The sequence below is a fragment of the Oryctolagus cuniculus genome, chromosome 5 (genome assembly GCF_964237555.1).
Source record: "Oryctolagus cuniculus chromosome 5, mOryCun1.1, whole genome shotgun sequence".
Taxonomy (NCBI): Eukaryota; Metazoa; Chordata; class Mammalia; order Lagomorpha; family Leporidae; genus Oryctolagus; species Oryctolagus cuniculus.
Window position 1 is genome coordinate 93590592 of NC_091436.1, and position 19583 is coordinate 93610174.

At 37.6% G+C, this 19583-nt stretch overlaps 1 protein-coding gene across 15 annotated transcripts in view; it reads left to right on the plus strand.

The window, feature by feature from the left end:
* The window catches only part of PHIP (pleckstrin homology domain interacting protein), a 164093-nt gene that overhangs the window by 131286 nt on the left and 13224 nt on the right, over window positions 1-19583 (plus strand). For 14 of the 15 annotated variants that reach the window (XR_011388640.1, XR_007922917.2, XR_011388639.1 and 11 more), the window contains 7 exons: window positions 1584-1653; window positions 1999-2049; window positions 2478-2627; window positions 13392-13544; window positions 14297-14460; window positions 14916-15175; window positions 15588-15779. Coding sequence is in view for 10 of the 15 variants with exons in the window: in XM_051854539.2 (XP_051710499.1) it covers window positions 1584-1653; window positions 1999-2049; window positions 2478-2627; window positions 13392-13544; window positions 14297-14460; window positions 14916-15175; window positions 15588-15779 (1040 nt within the window). In the remaining 5 variants the exon portion in view is untranslated. Of the gene's footprint in view, window positions 1-1583; window positions 1654-1998; window positions 2050-2477; window positions 2628-13391; window positions 13545-14296; window positions 14461-14565; window positions 14637-14915; window positions 15176-15587; window positions 15780-19583 lie in introns of all 15 variants that reach the window. The other variant, XR_011388641.1, reaches the window with a different exon arrangement.

A 19583-nucleotide genomic window follows, 5' to 3' on the forward strand; every position in this document is an offset into this window, starting at 1 on the left:
AAGATGGTCCAAATATTGGGCCCTGCTGTCCGTTTGGGAGACTTGGATGAAGATGAAGCTCCTGGTTCCTGACTTCAACCTGTCCTATCTCTGTCTGAACATCTCTGTTCAGATGTTGCAGCCATCCGAATCAGTGAATGGAAGATCTCTCTTTCTCTCTTTGTCTCTTCCTCTTCTCTTTCAAAATAAATAAATCTTTTTAAAAAATATATCATTTATTAAAAATCATATCTGACACCAATTTTTAAGATGTAAAGTATGCCTTGAAATTTTGTTAAATTATTTGCCATGTAAAGTAAAATGATATGGTAGATACTTGGAGATAGAAATAATAGTATTTTTCCCTTAGTAGTATAATTTTACAAGATAGATAAATATGAAAGAAATGTAAGGAAAATTGAAAGTAACGAGAATTGTTTGAAAATTTAGATGGACATAGGGTGTTTTCTAGCTTTGGTGATTGGAAGTTCAGAGAACTAGATTAAGAAAATGTTATACAACACAGATACTTCTAGATTTAGGAAAAGCTAATTGAAAGAAATATTATTTCAGGGACAAGGAGTGGCTTGAGAAATTATTAACAGAAATTTAAATAGTAATTTAAGTTTGATAAAGTAGATAGAGAGTTACATGAATGAAGTCAGGAATATAATGCTGTGAATGTGAGTTGGAACCAGATCATAGATGGCTTTGAATGCCAATCTAAGAAACTAGACTTAAATATGAGTTCTGGGATCACTGGGCTGTTGAAAGTATTTTAACATGAATTAACTTGTTTTACAGTTTACCTCAGAAACACTCATTTGTCTGTAATGTCTTTAAGTGATAGAGGAGAGACAAAAAACTTAAGTAGCAGTTTTGCTGCCAAAGTTGACCAAGTAAGAGTTCAGGTAATATGGGCTTAGTTTATAAAAATGAGAAGGGAACAGATACCAAGAGATGTTTGAGGATAGAATTCATAGGGCTTGACCATTTAAAAGAGCAAACAAACCATGGAAGTGAAAAATCAAGACCTCATTATTCTAAGAATGATATTCTAACATAAAAAAGAAAATGGAGGAATAGTAGGGAGTGAATTGGGTTTAAATGTGGAATTTCAGGCGATAGTAGGATGTTCAAGTATCAGGACATGTAATAGGGATGTGCAATTCATTTATACAGATAATTGCAGATTAATAAGGTTATCAGAACAAAAGGTACAGCATTAAGAGATGACTAGGACAAGATTTTAGGGAATACCTACACTTAAGAATGAAAGAAAGAAGGCATTGGCAGATGGGAGGTATATTAGCTTTACTCTGAAGACTGATGAATGGAAGAAGACATCCCAGGCACAGCAGTTGTTTGAACAAGACTGAGAAGTGAGAATTGATTTTACTGTAGTGAAGTAGTCAGGCCAGAGCAGAGGCTCTAAATAGACTAGAACAGAAGAGGTAGAGTAAATGTGTGTGACTAGAGCCAACCAATGGAGATGGCCTGCAGCTTCAACTTCTATTTTAGAATTTGGCTTTAGGAATAGATTTTATGGGAAAAATGTTCATGGCTCTAATGTTATATATTAACCTATTCTTCTTGTCATTTAGGGATCAGACTTGTTATAACATGATTCCACTTTATAATTCAATGAAGAAAAAAGTCTTATCTGACTCTGAGGTTTGTGATATTTCATTACAATCACTACATTGGTATTTTTATATAAAAAGAAATTTACACAGTGAAGTTTTTCAGAAAAAAAGCCGTTATTTTGTTATTGTCATTATTTTTTTAAAATGGGGAGAAGACTTTGTAATGAGTCCATAATATGCTGCATATATATTGCAGTATTTTAAAAGTATAAATCCACAAGTTGTACTTTCGAAATTTATATTTATTAAATAAAAGTTTAAAAAATAAAAAAATTAAATTAAAAAAATAAAGGAAATTATTGGTAATTAAACAACTACAGAGCATAATGAAACCTAGAGTATTTTATGAACCTGATAAATTCTTGCCTCAAAGGAAGAAGAGAAAGATGCTGATGTACCAGGAACTTCTACCCGAAAAAGGAAGGTAATATATTATTCTTTTAGCAGAAATATTTTATATAAAATATTAGTTTTTTTTAAAAACTATTAGACATATTAAGTATTACTTCCAAATCAGATTAAATCACAAAAGGCATGTTTTTGAGAACTAGCTGAATGATATTACAAGATGAAAATCCCTAAACCACAATCCAAAATACTCCAAAATCTGAAACTGTGCACCAGTCTGACACCCCAAAATTTTGGACTTCAGAATGTTTTAGATTCTGAATTTTTGGATTAGGGTTGCTCAACTGATAATGTTAGTACAGGTTTTCTGAAATAAAAATGCTCTGGTATGAAGTATTTGGATAAGAGATATCCACCCAGTAGTTAATTATCAAAGGCTGCATTAAAATACATTTTTTATTGTATCAGTACTTTTTGGTAATATCGATGAACATTCTATTTTAGGAGCATCAGCCTAGAAGAAGATTGCGTAATAGAGCTCAATCTTATGATATTCAAGCATGGAAGAAACAATGTCAAGAATTATTAAATCTTATATTTCAATGTGAAGATTCAGAGCCTTTCCGACAGCCAGTAGATCTCCTTGAATATCCAGTAAGTGTTCTTAAAAATAATTTTTTTAACCTGTCAGTTTGCTATACGTTATGCATGGCAGTTGACAATTTTTTTTCTTCATTATATCATACATGTTATCATCATCTACTTGATAATACGGAGCATTTAAGTTGAATAATGTAGTAAAATGTAAGTCTCCAAAGAATTGGGTTATGGTCCTAAGTGTGCTTTTATTAGATACATAACTTTGAGCAAGTGACTTAGTTTCCTTCAGCGTTTTTTTGTTTTGTTTTGTTTTTTGTTTTTTATTTTATTTTATTTTATTTTATTTTATTTTATTTTATTTTATTTTATTTTATTTTATTTTATTTTTTTGACAGGCAGAGTGGACAGTGAGAGAGAGACAGACAGAGAGAAAGGTCTTCCTTTGCCGTTGGTTCACCCTCCAATGGCCGCCGCAGCCAGCGCGCTGCGGCTGGCGCACCGCGCTGATCCATTCCCATCTGCGTTTTTTAAAAATACTTCTTTTCTTCCTCACACTAATTCCATATATTTATTATAGCAGTTATCTAAGAGACAAGAATAATAATTCCTACTTTTTACAAGGTTATGGAGAAGAGATGAGTACACATTAATTAAAACAGTTCTAAATGGTAAGGCAATATAAACCAATGTAAAGTGGCATTATCATAGATATGTAGGCTGTGTCAGTGTATGATATTTATGGAATACATGTTAAAAGGAATTGAGTAAACATGATCCAAGTATTTATTTTGATTGATTTTTTTACTCTTTTAATAAATTATTAAAGGTTGTATAGTCTATATAGCATTTGTGGTTCCAATTAACAAGGAAGACTTTTGTAAGACAGTGAACTAGATGTGGTATCATTGAACTTAATTTTCTATATTTTATCTATGCATTCTAACAGTGATGGAAATGTAGAAATTTCATCAATCATAAAATGACCTTTTTTGTTACTTAAAAAACCAGAAACAAGGAGTTTTAAAATGTGAAAGAGAGATCTTTAATTCCAGCAATTTGATGAATGGAATTAATTTGAACCTCACTCACCAAAAAACACCCTCCAAGAACTGAGCTAATGTTACGGTGCTCTAGTTTTCAGTTCTTTGTTTTTGGAACTTATGGATTTCCCTTTCTTACATACTTGACTATAGTTTACCGATTGTTTGTATTCTGGGTTTTTCCCAGAAAATCAGAGATTAAAAAAGAAATCACTGTTTAGTTTCTAGAGGCATAAGTATTAACAGTATGCAAAGATAGGTGAGACATTGAGCCATAGTGAGGAAGGAATTTGGAACTGAGACCCTGCCCTAAATCTAGGATTGTTAAAGTGTGCACCTGGAATTGAAAAAAAGAATAGAGTAATTCCTTCTACATGGAAGAATGTCTCTCTCAGTCTCTAAGGTATTTTTATGTATAGAAAGCCTTCATGGAGGCCGGCGCCGCGGCTCACTAGGCTAATCCTCCACCTTGCAGCGCCGGCACACCGGGTTCTAGTCCCAGTCGGGGCGTCGGATTCTGTCCCGGTTGCCCCTCTTCCAGGCCAGCTCTCTGCTGTGGCCAGGGAGTGCAGTGGAGGATGGCCCAAGTACTTGGGCCCTGCACCCCATGGGAGACCAGGATGGGTGCCTTGCTCCTGCCATCAGATCGGCGTGGTGCGCTGGCTGCAGCGCGCTGGCCGTGGTGGCCATTGGAGGGTGAACCAATGGCAAAGGAAGACCTTTCTCTCTGTCTCTCTCTCTCTCACTGTCCACTCTGCCTGTCAAAAAAATTAAAAAAAAAAAAAAAAGAAAGCCTTCATGGAAAAACAAAAACAATAGTCCCTACTGAAGATGAACTAATGATTTAAAAAGAAAAAGAAGAAATCACCAGTCGTAAGACTGAGTGATGCATCATATATAAATACAGCAAAAAAAAAAAAAAAAAAAAAAACCAGAAACATTAACTTTTTTCCAAAAATTTTAATATCTAGAATTTTAAAATTATCTATATATTATTCTAAAATTACATACTTGTATCAATGTGTATTTTTTGTGTTTTTCAAAGAGACAGTATTCATTGTTAAGATGACTATGTGCCGGCACTGCGGCTCACTTGGCTAATCCTCCGCCTGAGGCACTGGCACCACGGGTTCTAGTCCTGGTTGGGGTGCCGGCTTCTGTCCTGGTTGCTCCTCTCCAGTCCAGCTTTCTGCTGTGGCCTGGGAAGGCAGTGGAGGATGGCCCAAGTCCTTGGACACTGCACACGCATGGGAGAGCAGGAGGAAGCACCTGGCTCCTGGCTTCAGATTGGCGCAGCGTCCTGGCCATAGCGGCCATTTGGGGGGTGAACCAATGGAAAAGGAAGACCTTTCTCTCTAACTCTGCCTGTCAAAAAAAAAAGAAAAAAAAAAAAAAAAGATGACTATGTGCCACCAGAAAAAAAATGCTTTTGGTTAAGGGGACAAATGAATTAGTAGCAAGTGGAAAAGAAAGACTTTTATTTTAGGGAAAAGTGGTATAAGGCATATTAAAACCAAGTAAATTAGGATTCTGAAAAATAAAATGTAGTTATTGAAATTAAACCTGCTGGGCAGCTGTACAATCAGATCAGCTCTCTAAAGGGATAATTAATTCAAAGATCTAGAGAAATGATATAGAATTTCCCACAGAAAGATGTAAAGAGTTGAAAGGTGTGAAAGAAAGATTTAGAGAGATAGTGGAGGAGCCAGCACTGTGGCAGAGCTGGTAAAGCTTCCACCTGCAGTGCCCATATCCCATATGGGTGCTGGTTTAAGACCTGGCTGCCCCACTTCTGATCCAGCTTCCTGTCAATGCACTTGGGAAAGCAGTAGAAGATGGGCCAAGTCCTTGGGCCCCTGCACCCACATGGGACACCTGGAGGAATCGCCTGGCTCCTACCTTCAGATAGGCACAGCTCCAACCATTGTGGTGTTTGGGGAGTAAATCAAGAAGAGCTCTCTTTGCCTCTCTGTAACTCTGCCTTTCAAATAATTAAACAAATCCTTAAAAAAAAATGGATAGAATGAGAAGGTCCAAAAATAGCTATCAGAAATTCCAGTGGGAGAAAATGAGATTAGGAGGGGGCAATATATGAGGAATTAATGCCTGAGGATTTTCATGGGTTGATAAACTGACAGAACGTGATTCCTGAGTGTGATATATACAAAAAAACTTTACATAGAATTATAATGAAAAATCAAAACTCTATAGACAAAAAGGAGAAGAAGACTGTCATACAGAAACAAATGGAAGAGGCTAGGATTGGAGTCGTTATACTAATGTTTCACTGAGTTTTATATTTAGGCTTTTGTTGACAGTGCCAGAACAAGAACCTGTAATTCCAGTGTACCACAGCTGTATGTGATGTTCTTAGAGAATAAGCAACTGAGTTTTTATATGAAGGAAATGGTTCCCTTCTTAAACCTAGGGAGCAAATACTCACAGGTGCTTTTAAAGGTTTGTAGAAAATGGAATTAAAGGATAAATTTATTTTGGTGTCAAAGTTTGGAAATTCATGTACCTTTTTCTTTAAGAAACATTTTTAATTTTATTTGAGAGGTACAGAGAGAAAGAGGCAGCTCTTATCAGCAGATTCACTCCCCAAATACCCACAACAGTCAAAGGTTAGCCAGGCCAAAACTGGGAACCAGAAACTCCTTCTGGGTCTCCCATGTGTGTGGCAGGGATCTTACTACTTGAGCTACCACCATATCCCCAAGGTGTACACTGGCAGGAAATTGGAATTGGGAACAAAACCAAGACTTGAACCCAGGCTTTCTGATAGGGTATGTGGATATCCCAGCCAGTGGCTTCACCACTAGGCCAAATGCCTGTCTCAGATTTTTAGTACTATGCATTTCCATGAACTTTTGGAGATCCCCTCTTACAACAATGTTGTCATCCCTTTTAAGTATTAAAAATAATGAGAACAATATTTAACAGGTATGATCCGTCCTAACTACCAGTTAAAAATCAACAAGGGTCTGAAACTGTGGCTTAGTGGGTTAGGCCGTCTGCAGTGTCAGCATCCCTTATGGGCACCAATTTGAGTCCTGGCTGCTCTGATCCAGCTCCCTGCTAATGCACGTGGGAAAGCAGCAGAAGATGGCCCCTCTTCCTTGGGACCCTCACCTACCTGGGAGACTCAGCAAAAACTCCTGGCTCCTGGATTACGCCTGACCTAGTCCTGGCCATTGTGGCCATTGGGGGAGTGAACCAGCAGATGTAAAATGTCTCTGTCTCTGTCTGTCTGTCTCTCTAACTATGCCTTTCAAATTAATAAATAAATCTTTAAAAAAAAGGTCAGCAAACAAAAAAACAGAAGAACCAAGAAAAAAAAATTTAGCCTCTTTGCTTTCCTGGTATCTCTGATGTAGGTATGTTGTTTTTTTTAATCACTATCACAGAGAAGGGAAAATTCAGTAATCTGTTTTTTATACTTTAGAATTGAAAATTAAGGCAGATCATATGTTTCCTATTTCAGGTTTTATATGAAAATATTAATTTGTGTGTATTTTTAAGGACTTGTTGTTTATTTGAAAGGCAGAGTTACAGAGAGGCAGAGAGAGAGAGAGAGCTCTTCTACCCATTGGTTCACTCCCCAAATGGCCACAATGGCCAGAGCTGGCCTGTCTGAAGCCAGGAGTCAGGAGCTTTTTCCGAGTCTTTCACATGGGTGCAGGGGCCCAAGGACTTGGGCCATCTTTTACTGCTTTCCCAGGCCATAGCAGGTAGCTGGATTGGAAGTGGAGCAGCTAAGTCTTGAACCAGCACCCATATGGGATGCCAGCACTGCAGGCACTTGCTTTACCTGCTATGCCACAGCGCCGGCCCCTTAATTTGTGTTCTTTTAGTCAGATACTCAAAGCAAGCATGCAACTTTTGATGAAGATTAATATGCTAAATATTCTGGCTATTTGAGTAGCTGTATATACTGAATGTGGAAACTCAAGATGTAAGACAATGGCCGGCGCAGCGGCTCACTAGGCTAATCCTCCGCCTTGCAGCACCGGCACACCGGGTTCTAGTCCCGGTTGGGGCACCGGATTCTGTCCCGGTTGCCCCTCTTCCAGGCCAGCTCTCTGCTGTGGCCAGGGAGTGCAGTGGAGGATGGCCCAAGTGCTTGGGCCCTGCACCCCATGGGAGACCAGGAGAAGTACCTGGCTCCTGCCATTAGATCAGCGCGGTGCGCCGGCCGCAGTACACTGGCCGCGGCGGCCATTGGAGGGTGAACCAACGGCAAAGGAAGACCTTCCTCTCTGTCTCTCTCTCTCTCACTGTCCACTCTGCCTGTCAAAAAAAATAATAAATTAAAAAAAATTAAAAAAAAGATGTAAGACAAGAATGAAGTATTCTACATAAAGAAATTTTACATTTTACTAAAATTTTTGAAAACATAAAATTATATCTTCAGAATTTTCTCCTAATCTACAGAATAGGTAGAGCCAATAATAGCATAATATTAAATATTCAAACAGTTATAAACTGTGTCAAAGTTGTTACCTCCATGAGGGTGGAAGGGCTGGACACTGTTTAGGTGAATTTTACCCCTCTAGGGAGCAATTTTGTAACCTTAATTCTTTTTGTAACTATCTCAAGAGTTTGGGGTGCAGATTTTGTTGTTTTTTTTTTTCCAAATGACAGTTTTCTACTAATGTTTAATTTCTGTAATTGACAGTCATTTGGATGCATTTTGATGCTATGCATAATAGACTATTTTTGCAAAAATCAAAATATTACTGAAAGATAACTGAGTTTGATTTTTATTGTGCGGCTCTAAACATTGATGACATTAAAAAAATTTTAAGATGTATTTATGGGGCCAGTATTGTGGTATACTGGGTTAAGCTGCTACCTGCTATGTTGGCATCCCATATGAGTGTTGATTTGAGTCCCAGCTGCTCCACTTCTGAGCCAGCTACCTGCTAAGGCATCTGTGACAGGAATAGAGGATGGCCCAAGTTCTTGGGCCCCTGACACCTACTTGGGAGACCCAGATGGAGCTGATGGCTTCATACTGGCCCCACTCTGGCTGTTGCAGCCATTTGGAGAATGAACCAGTGGATGGAGGACACTTTCTCTCTCTCTCTCTCTTTCTCCCCCTCTTTCAAGTTTCAGAAACAGTCAAGAAAGGGGCAGTTTGAAACACCAAGAATTTAGACAATAACTGCTCTACTCCAGCGAAATACTTTGGAGAAAACTATGGTTTCACTCCTTTCCCACTAGCACAGGCCAGTAGAACACCCCCTCACTTCTCACAAATACCAGTGGAGAGCACATGGAAAGCTCAGACTTCTACCTGCACCTAACAATAATAGTGCCCCTCCCTTATCTCCCTGAGATGGTGTCAGTGGAGGTCTACGAAAAGTAACGACTTTCTACCGCCTGTCAGTTATAGTAGAGCTAACCCATGTAGTGTCATGGAGGCTGTATATGGAACAGTAACAAGGCATTTAGCCCTCCCCAGCTTAGGTGATATCTGTGTATGGATGGGAGTCTGAAATTCCATCTGTTCCCAATAGTAACGAGAACACCCTCCCCACTCTTTGAGTATCAGTGTTAGCCAAGTAGAGAACTTAGACTTCCACTCCCACCTAGAGTAACAAGGCAGTATCCTCTTAGCCCATTAAAGTTGTCAGAGGAGGCCTGCTAAAACACAAGATTTTAATAAGATACACCTAAAATGTACAAGTTTCAATTCAAAATCATTTATCAAGCAACTATGTTGATTGCAACCTGAATGAGGTAAGACAATTGATAGATCGCAACCCCAGATGACACATGTGTTAGAATTACCTGATAGGGATTTTTAAATAGTGTCATAAAAATGCTTGAACAGTTAAAAACATAGTTGAAACAAATGAAAAGAATAGAAATCATAAGGAAAGGTTTCTATACTTAGGTTAATTGAAGCAAAAATTACAACACTGTCCAGAATGGTTCTCAGTTTATGTAGAGAAAATATTTCATATAGTTATATTCTAAGCAGGAAATAGAGAGACTTAGGGTTATTAGTAATTTTCTGTATGTGAATTGAATCAGTACAATGTTGATGCCGATAGACTTTGATATATAAAATGCCTAGAACAACCACTTAAGATGCTGTACAAGAAAATACTTCAACAAATACGATAGGTAAATTCAAAAACGAAATTCTAGAACTTGTTCAGGTAACCCACAAGAAGATTGGGGAAAAGTAAACAAACCAAAACAAAATTTCATTGAAAACATATATAGTGTGTTTGTAATTAGAAGTCAGTAATAAAAATCTCCAGACACTTGAAAGAAACATTCTTCCAAATCTGTGCATCTGCTAATTTTCAGAGAATTTAAAGAGAAGAAAAATGAGAGAAGCAAGTGTTTAGTTGCATTTCAGATGCAGATCAAGTTGCCCTTGTTCCACATTAGGGAATGTGGTTTCAATACTTTGCTTTAGCTTCTGATTCAAGATTCCTGCTGGTGTAGGACCTGGAAGGCAGTGGTATTGACTCAAGTAATTGGGTTGCTACAAAACATGTGAAAGTCTAGCATTGAGTTCCTTTCTCCCAGCTTCCACCTGCTTGTTACAGGCATTTGGGAAGTGAACTATTAAAATTAAAAAAAAAAAAATACATTGAATGTAGTATATCAAAATTTGTAAGATACACTTAAAACAGTGCAGGGAAACTTATAGCATTAAATGTACACAAAAGAATATGTCAGAAGAAAAGTTTGAAATCAGTAATTAAGCTCAAGTACCTAAAAAAAAGGAAAGTAAAATAAGCCAAAAGTAAGTAGGAAAAAAGGCATCATAAAGAGCTGAAATAAATGAAAGTCAACCTTGAAACCAAAAACTTGTTCTTTGTAAAGATCAATAAAGCTGACAAGTGCCTATTAAAATTTATAAGACTAAAAAGAGAGAAAGCAAACACTGCTAAAATCAGAGATGAAATAGGGACTATTATTACAGACCAGGATGATAGCAAAAGAATTTAAGTAATTTTACAAAAGGATATAAGTAAGAAAATACTGCAACCAGTTCTTTGCTTATACATCTGACAACTTATATGAAATATTAATATTCAAAATATAAACCATCAAAGCTCACCGAATATAAAATAGCTAACTTCAATAGCCTTTAACTATTCAGTGAATTTAACTTGTAATTTTCAAAAAAGGAATCTCTAGTCTCAGGTGACTTCACTAGAGAACTCTAACAAAATTTAAAGAAAGATTGACATAAGTTCTACATAATGACTTCTAGAAGATAGAAAAGAAGGGAATTACTTGCCAACTTACTTTGTAAAATCAGTATTATTTTAATCTCCTATATGCCCACCCTCCAAAAATGGGCAAAAACAGTAAAAAAGAATGAAATGCAAAATTTATTAACAAAATAACAGCAAATAGAATTCAGGAATATATAAAAATTATTATAAATCATGACCAAGTGGTGTTTATTCCAGAGATAGAAGGCTGGTTCAATATTCAAAAACTAGTCAGTTTTCTCCATCACGCTAACTGGAAAAATCACATCATACTGATTAATACATAGGAAAAGCAATTGGTAACATTGCATACCCTTTTATTCTAAGAGTATACATTTTAGGTATGTTATGGCTTTGTTTGGCCATAAGAAGAAATGAGGACCTGGCTTAGAAGAAACAAGTTTATTGTATTTACAGATTCCAGAGAGGGTGATAATCACATACCACTTAGGGCCACAGGGGAGGTTCCATATTTTGGTCAGATGACAGAAAGACAGGAGCTAGGGAAAAACTTAGAAACCCTTTATTGAGGGGCTGGTGCAGGTGGCACAGTGAGTTAAGATGCTGCCTGCAGCACCAGCATTTCATATGGGCACAGGTTCATGTCCTGATTGCTCCTCTTCCTGTCCAGCTCCCTGCTGATGTGCCTAGGAAAGCAAATGAGTATGTACTTGGACCCTTGCACCCATGTGGGAGACCCTGATGGAGTTCTAGGCTCCTGGCTTTGCCCTGTCCTAATTTCATCCCTTGCAGTTTATTAGGGAATGAACCAGTTGATAGAAGATCTTTGTCTCTCTGCCTCTCCTTTTCTGCAGTTCTGCCTTTCAAATAAATAAGTTAATAAAAAGAAACCCTCTTTTGAGATTTATGAGGCAAGTGAGAATAAGCCATTTAGGATTTGCTAGTTTGAATAATTCCAGTAGGCTGTAGGACATCTGGATAATCCTAACTGTCTGATCCTGGCCTTAAGATAACTCAAGATAACTTAGCAAAGAGGAAACACTGCTTTGTTGTGTGTGAGTTAGAAAGGGAGATAACGGAGGCTATATACTTGGGGTTGACTTATTTATTTTTGAAATATGTGCTCTCAGTTGAGCCCTTTGTTATATCTTAAGGATTGATTAGCCCTGTGAGGGGCTGTCTTTCCCCAAATATTTAAGGTTACCAAATAGCAGGGTATCAGAATATAAAAAATATAGTAATACAGTTGGCCCTGAAATAAATAGGCACATATAGAATCTAATAAAAAGAGAACACCATTCATGATTTAAAAGAAAAAAAAATTTTAAGAAAAACTGAAATAAAAGGGAATCTCCACTACCTGTTAAAGAACATCTATTTAAAAAAAAAAAAAAACAACTTAGAGATAACATGCTTAATGATGGCAGATTCAGTGCTTTCCACCTAAATTTGAGAAGAGGGAAAGACCGTCTACTCTCACCATTGTTCACCACAGTTATCGAACAGTACTGGAAAAGTCTAGCCAATACAAAATAAAAGAAAAGGACATGAAAGGCATGCATATTGAAAATGAAATAAAAGTTTGTAAAGTCTGTAACCACATCTTATATTGCACCATCTTCACTGTAAGATCAGTGTATTTGATTCTTAACTTGATTTTACAAAGTCGGGGTTTTATACTTTTTTTTTTTGACAGAGTGGACAGTGAGAGAGAGAGTCAGAGAGAAAGGTCCTCCTTTTCCGTTGGTTCACCCCGCAATGGCCGCTGCGGTCGGTGCACTGCGCTGATCCAAAGCCAGGAGCCAGGCGCTTCTCCTGGTCTCCCATGGGGTGCAGGGCCCAAGCACTTGGGCCATCCTCCACTGCACTCCGGGGCCACAGCAGAGAGCTGGCCTGGAAGAGGGGCAACTGGGACAGAATCCGGCGCCCTGACTGGGACTAGAACCTGGGGTGCCAGCGATGCAGGCGGAGGATTAGCCTATTGAGTTGTGATGCTGGCTTGGGGTTTTATACTTTCAAAAATATATACTCAGAGCTATTGAAATGATGAGGAATTCTTTGTCCCTACTAAAAGATACCATATTCTGATAATTTTATTCTGTACTGTGATAAATTTCTGTTACTCTTCTGCTTTCATTTCTATTCATTGTTTCCAATCTGTTGCTTTACACAGTTGACTAGGTAGAGATCTTGGGCAGTTCCACTTCTCTGGAATGAAGTGCATAAACTTGGTGACAACTGTTTGCATTGATTTTTTTTTAATGTGTTTACTAGTTTCATATCCTTGAAAGTAGAGAGACAGAGAGAGAAGTTTTCTATCCACTGTTTTACGCCCCAAATTCCTACCACAGCCTGGCAGAAGTCAGGAGTCCAGAACTCCCATTCAGAATTCCTACGTGAGAGGGACCCCTATATAAGTTTTGGTATTCTTTTATAAGAGTGATTATTAATAGTTCTAGGGCTTGGCACTCACTCATTGTGTGATTGCAGTCCCTGTGCTGAGAAGTAATGCTTTGTGGTAATAATAATAATGATGATGATGATGATAATGTTTATTTTTTCTCCCCTAGGACTATAGAGATATCATTGACACTCCAATGGATTTTGCTACTGTTAGAGAAACATTAGAGGCTGGGAATTATGAGTCACCAATGGAATTATGTAAAGATGTCAGACTTATTTTTAGTAATTCTAAAGCATATACACCAAGCAAAAGATCAAGGGTATATAATTTAATTGTTCTCTTTTATGTCTAGTTAGAAGAAAATCATATTAAAAAACTAAATACTGCTCCCATTTAAAGTTTAGAGCAGAATCAGCTATGATGTTCTGAATGGTCTCCTTGTGGAAAAAGAGCCTGTATCTTTCTACTCAGTTTTTTCTGTGAAATAACACTGATGTCATCTTTGATGTTTGAAGTGGTATTGTACACATGTTATATATGAACAATACTGGTATGTAAGAGCCATCTGGGCTTCTGCAGCTATTTTATGGAGTGATGGAAAGGAGCATTTCTGTGAATGATTTACAAAAATCTATCTGTATGATTTACAAAAATAAATGTAAATATCATTTACTTCTATTTATCCAGACAGGACCTCATATAGGTTGATATATGGCAGTGGAATGAGAAAGAATAGATACTTATCTTAGATAGTCATGGAAAACAGGTTCAGATGCTCAGGGATAGTTTCAGTATGATAGAATTCACAAGGAGTTTTGTCTGTTCTGAATTCAGAGTAAGACTTTGCATTAAAAATCTCAAAACTTGGAATACCCCTTATCTAAATGCAAAAATAATTGTAACAATACTTCAGTTTACTTTTTATGAAAAGATTTTGGGAAAAAGGGATGTAAAAACCAATATTTAAATTCTAAAAAGAAATTACTAGACAAATATCCAAATTATTTATATTTAATGAATATATTTACTTTCCTTTGAGGAGTATTTGAACACAGTTTTCCCCTTCCATAGATTTACAGCATGAGTTTACGCCTATCTGCTTTCTTCGAAGAACACATTAGTTCAGTTTTATCAGATTATAAATCTGCTCTTCGTTTTCATAAAAGAAATACCATAACCAAAAGGAGGAAGAAAAGAAACAGAAGCAGCTCTGTTTCCAGTAGTGCTGCATCAAGGTATATAATTTCTTTGAAATGGCTTTAACTAATCTATAACTTTGTCATCTATATGATAGAAGTTGGTGTTTTTTAATACTTCCTTTACTATTCCCTATATTGCAGAATGATATATTTGACATGCAAGTTCCTATGATGTGGAGGATTTTTAATCTTTTAACTAAAGCTTTACTAGTGTAAGTGCTTAAATTCAAACTGCTAAATCTATACAGTAAAACAGCATTTTTAGGATAGTGATGGTATCATGCTTTCTGTCATATAACTGTAGCATTTACAGCAATCCTTCACTAAATATTCACTTTTCAAAGGCTCACAACCATAAGAAATCCACTACAAATCTCATGTTTTAACATATTTCATAATAGTTCAAATATTGAATCCAACACTATATTATAAAACTTTCATTTATCCATTTAGAGTTACCTAGATGACTAACAGTATTATTTTATTCACAGCCCTGAAAGGAAAAAAAGGATCTTGAAACCCCACCTTAAGTCAGAAATTTCTACCTCTGCGTTTTCTGCACCAACACGCTCAATACCACCGAGGCATAATGCTGCTCAGATAAATGGTAAAACTGAATCCAGTTCTGTGGTTCGAACCAGAAGCAACCGAGTGGTTGTAGATCCAGTGATCACTGAGCAACCCTCTACTTCTTCAGCCACCAAGACTTTTATTTCAAAAGCTAATACATCTGCAGTGCCAGGGAAAACAAGTAAGACTCAGTTACTAAATTAAAATGTGTATGGTGTTTTTGATTATTTTTTCCCTTGAGTTTTTTTTGTTTTGTTATTAATGAAAAAATTGAGGTTTATGAATATCAGCATAAAATAATGCTTAAAAGTGCAGACTGTGATCCAGACTCGAATTTAATTCCTAGTAACCAGACTTGTTAAGCATTTTGCCTATACTTGCCTTCATAATCTTAAAATAACTGACTAGCTTAAAAAAGAGCTGCAACTGTGAAGAGTTTCTAGTTGGGTAGTTTTTTCCTGAGGAAGCTTTACATATCTTTCAGGTTTTGTCCTCTTGGCTAATCCATACAATTCAAGATAGAAGCAATTTCAATCATTTTGCTTATTTTTAGATTTAGCAACTCTTAGTTTTAATCTTGTTTGTGGTTTCAGTACTAGAGAATTCTGTGAAACATTCCAAAGCCTTGAATACTACTTCAAGTCCTGGTCAATCCACTTTTAGCCATGGCACTAGGAATAATTCTGCAAAAGAAAACATAGAAAAGGAAAAGCCAGTCAAACGGAAAATGAAGTCATCTGTCCTCTCGAAGACTCTTTCTAAGTCATCGGCTGTCATTGAGCAAGGTAAGGTATTATTTGTAACTTTATTAAGATACAGTAGATTGTTCTTTACCAGTGATGCTTTTTTCACAGTTAATATTTATATACAGTGTTTGGGTTGCCCATTTAAAAGTCACACAGTCTGTATCACTTGATAAATTTAAGGCAAGAAAATCCTTCTATATTGAAATAAGCACAAATGTGCTGTAGCTTAATTTATAACTTTATTATTCCAAAACCTAACGAACTATACTCAAAGTGTAAGTTGGATTTATTTAACCAAACCTAACGTTTTTGATAGAAGACATCCCAAAAATAAGCAGTTGTATTATGATGTCCAGGTATGTCTAAGTTGTTTCTTCTACAATATTCTTCCCAGAAAGCTCACTTAAAGCGTCTCTACTGAAATCTCATTTTGATTGATGTCATTGGGGTCTACCAACCTGCATAAGCTTAAAATCAGGGATAATCTTAATCTTCTATTCAGTATGTGAATCTTTTCAACAATCTTTAGTTTTTGTTTCTACTGCCATAATGACATTTTAATTTCATCTCATCTCTCTACTGTCACTTCCATGGCCTTAATTCAAGCCTACATGATATCTTGTATGGGTAGTTTTCTTAGTTTTCTAACTGAACTTCCTGCCTCAGTTCTCAAATCTTTCCTGCCTAGTCCATCTTTGCATTGCAGCCAAAGTTACCTTTTCAAACATTTCTCTTTAGCCTGTGTGGGTTCATATGCACACATACACAAAACACTGAATTAAAATTCTTTATTGCCTCACATCATATATGGAATCAGATTTATTTACTTACTTACTTTTGTATGCCTATTATGCAAGACTCTTCATTACTTGGCTCTTTGCTGACATTCCAGGTTGTCTTACCATCTTTCTCTCTTTTATGTCCCAGATGTCATAAACCACTTGGATGGTGGTTTGTCCTTTTCTTCCTTCTTTAGAATAACTTTTTCTCTCCTGCTTTCATGGCCTCCTATTATCTTCCAAGTCTCACTTGAAGTGTCGTCTTCTACAGGAAGGCTTTTTCTGGCTGCATTAGATAAAACCAAGTACTTCCTTCTTTATGTTTCCAGGACATCCTGTTCATTACCTTCTGTGGTACTTAAAATATTGATAAAATTATTGTTTTACATTTCTGTGTCCCTGGAAGAATCTGTGCCTCTGTGTTTAATTTCATTTTTTTTTTTTTAAGATTTATTTATTTTTATTTGAAAGTCAGATTTATAGAGAGAGAGAGAGTGATCCTCCACCCAATGGTTCACTCCCCAATTGGCAGCAACGTCCAGAGCTGTGCCAATCCGGAGCCAGGAGCTTCTTCTGGGTCTCCCATGTGCGTGGAGGGGCCCAAGGACTTGAGTCATTTTCTACAGCTTTCCCAGGTCATAGCAGAGAGTTGGATTGGAAGTGGAGCAGCCAGGTCTCCAACCCGCACCCATATGGGATGCCGGCGCTTCAGGCCAGGGTGTTAACCCTCTGCGCCACAGCGCCGGCCCCAATTACTCATTCTTTAATCACTTGTAGTTGGTATATAGTAGATAAGAAGTCTTTGAATAAATAGCAAATGACTTTGCATATTAGCATTTTACATTTCTTTGTCTACTTCACTTATGAACTGAATTCCTAGTTTTGAATAGTATGTTGGCATTGTGTCTATCACTCCTGAATCCTAGAGAAAGAAATTTAAAATACATGGTTAGTTGTTTCAGCATTAGGACAAGGAGGTCCAATCTCTTAGCCGATTTTTTTTTTTTTTTTTTTAGTAAATTTTGAGCATCTTTTCTTTTTATTATTATTATTTTTTTTTTATTTTTGACAGAGTGGAAAGTGAGAGAGACAGAGAGAAAGGTCTTCCTTTGCCGTTGGTTCACCCTCCAATGGCCGCCGTGCTGCAGCCGTCGTACTGTGCTGATCTGAAGGCAGGAGCCAGGTGCTTCTCCTGGTCTCCCATGGGGTGCAGGGCCCAAGCACTTGGGCCATCCTCCACTGCACTCCGGGGCCACAGCAGAGAGCTGGCCTGGAAGAGGGGCAACCGGGACAGAATCTGGCTACCCAACCAGGACTAGAACCCAGAGTGCCGGCACCTCAAGGCGGAGGATTAGCCTATTGAGCCGCGGCACCGGCCTTGAGCATCTTTTAAGCTTCTTTTTATTTATTTGAAAGGCAGAGAGGGATCATCCATCTGTTGGTTCACTCCCCAGATGCTCACAATACCCAGGACAGGGCCAGGCCAAAACCAAAAGCCAGGAATTCTATCTGAGTCTTTCACATAGGTGGCAAGAACCTCAAGGATTCATGCCATCATCTGCTGTCTTCCAGGTGCACCAGCAGGAAGCTGGATTGCAAGCAGAGGCAGGACCCAATCCTAGGCACTCCAACATAGGATGCCGGTGTCCCAAGGGGCAATTACCCATTGCACCATAATACCTACCCTGTATTACAAATATTCAAGAGTACCAGTACAGTATAGAAATACTATAATTACACTTGACTATTAGAATCAAGAACAATGCTATTCAATGGAAATAATATTTAAACTTTCTAGTCACTATGTTTAATAAAAACAAGTAAAATTTTATAATGTATTTACCCCATTTTATCTAACATATTTTAGCATATAATCAATATTTTTTTCTGGGCTTCTGGCTTTGGCATGAACCAGTCCCTTCTGTTATAGCCATCTGGAGAGTGTACCAGCAGATGGAAGATCTCCTTTTCCCTCTCTCTGTCACTCTCTTACTCTGCCTTTTGAATAAAATAAATACATCTTTAAAAAAAAAAAAAGATGTTGATTAGTGGCTATTTTCTTGGATAACACAGGTTTACCTGCTGAATTCTTTTTTTCTTTTTTCTTTTTTTTTTTTTTTTGACAGGCAGAGTTAGAGAACGGACTTCTTTTACTGTTGGTTCACCCCCCCAAATGGCCGTTGCGGCTGGCGCACTGCGCCATTCCGAAGCCAGGAACCAGGTGCTTCCTCCTGGTCTCCCATGCGAGGGCAGGGCCCAAGCACTTGGGCCATCCTCCACTGCCTTCCCGGGCCACAGCAGAGAGCTGGACTGGAAGAGGAGCAACCGGGACAGAATCCGGCGCCCCAACTAGAACCTGGGGTGCCGGCACTACAGGTGGAGGATTAGCCAAGTGAGCCACGGCGCCGGCCTGCTAAATTCTTTTTTTAAAAAACTGCATTTGCTTTTTAATCTTTTTAGGTTATATATAGCTTTGTGAAGTTGATGAAACCTGTAGTCCTTTCCCCTAAAAATGTACATAGGCATAGCCACACCAAATTTCGTACAATTTCAAGGAGTTCATAGAAGCCTTGAGGCCAGTACATAGAACTTTGTATAGTAGGTACATGCATTGGATATTTAGAACTCTTTTCAGTAGTCTTGTTTAAATATTTATTTATGTAAGAGGCATTAAGACAGTACTGCAAGTACTAGTTCAATCCCCAAGTGCCTGCAACAGCCTCAGAGCAGGCCAGAGCCAGCACCAGAAAACTAATCCAGGACCACCACTGCTGTCTCTTAGTGTCATCTTTAGCAGGAAGCTGTAGTCAGTAACCAGAAATGGTCGTGGAACCCAGGCACCCTCTCACACATGTTCATCAGCGGTCTTAATGTAAAACAAAAGCAATAACCAGTATCACCAGACAGTTTTAATGTAATTGCTTGGTGGAAAATAATATTCTACTTTGTGCACACATCACATTCTTCCCCCAGTACACACACATACACACAGTGCTGTAGAACACTAATCTCAAGAAAATCATCTATATTATGAGGTCACGAAATGAGGGCTTTTTGCCTATTC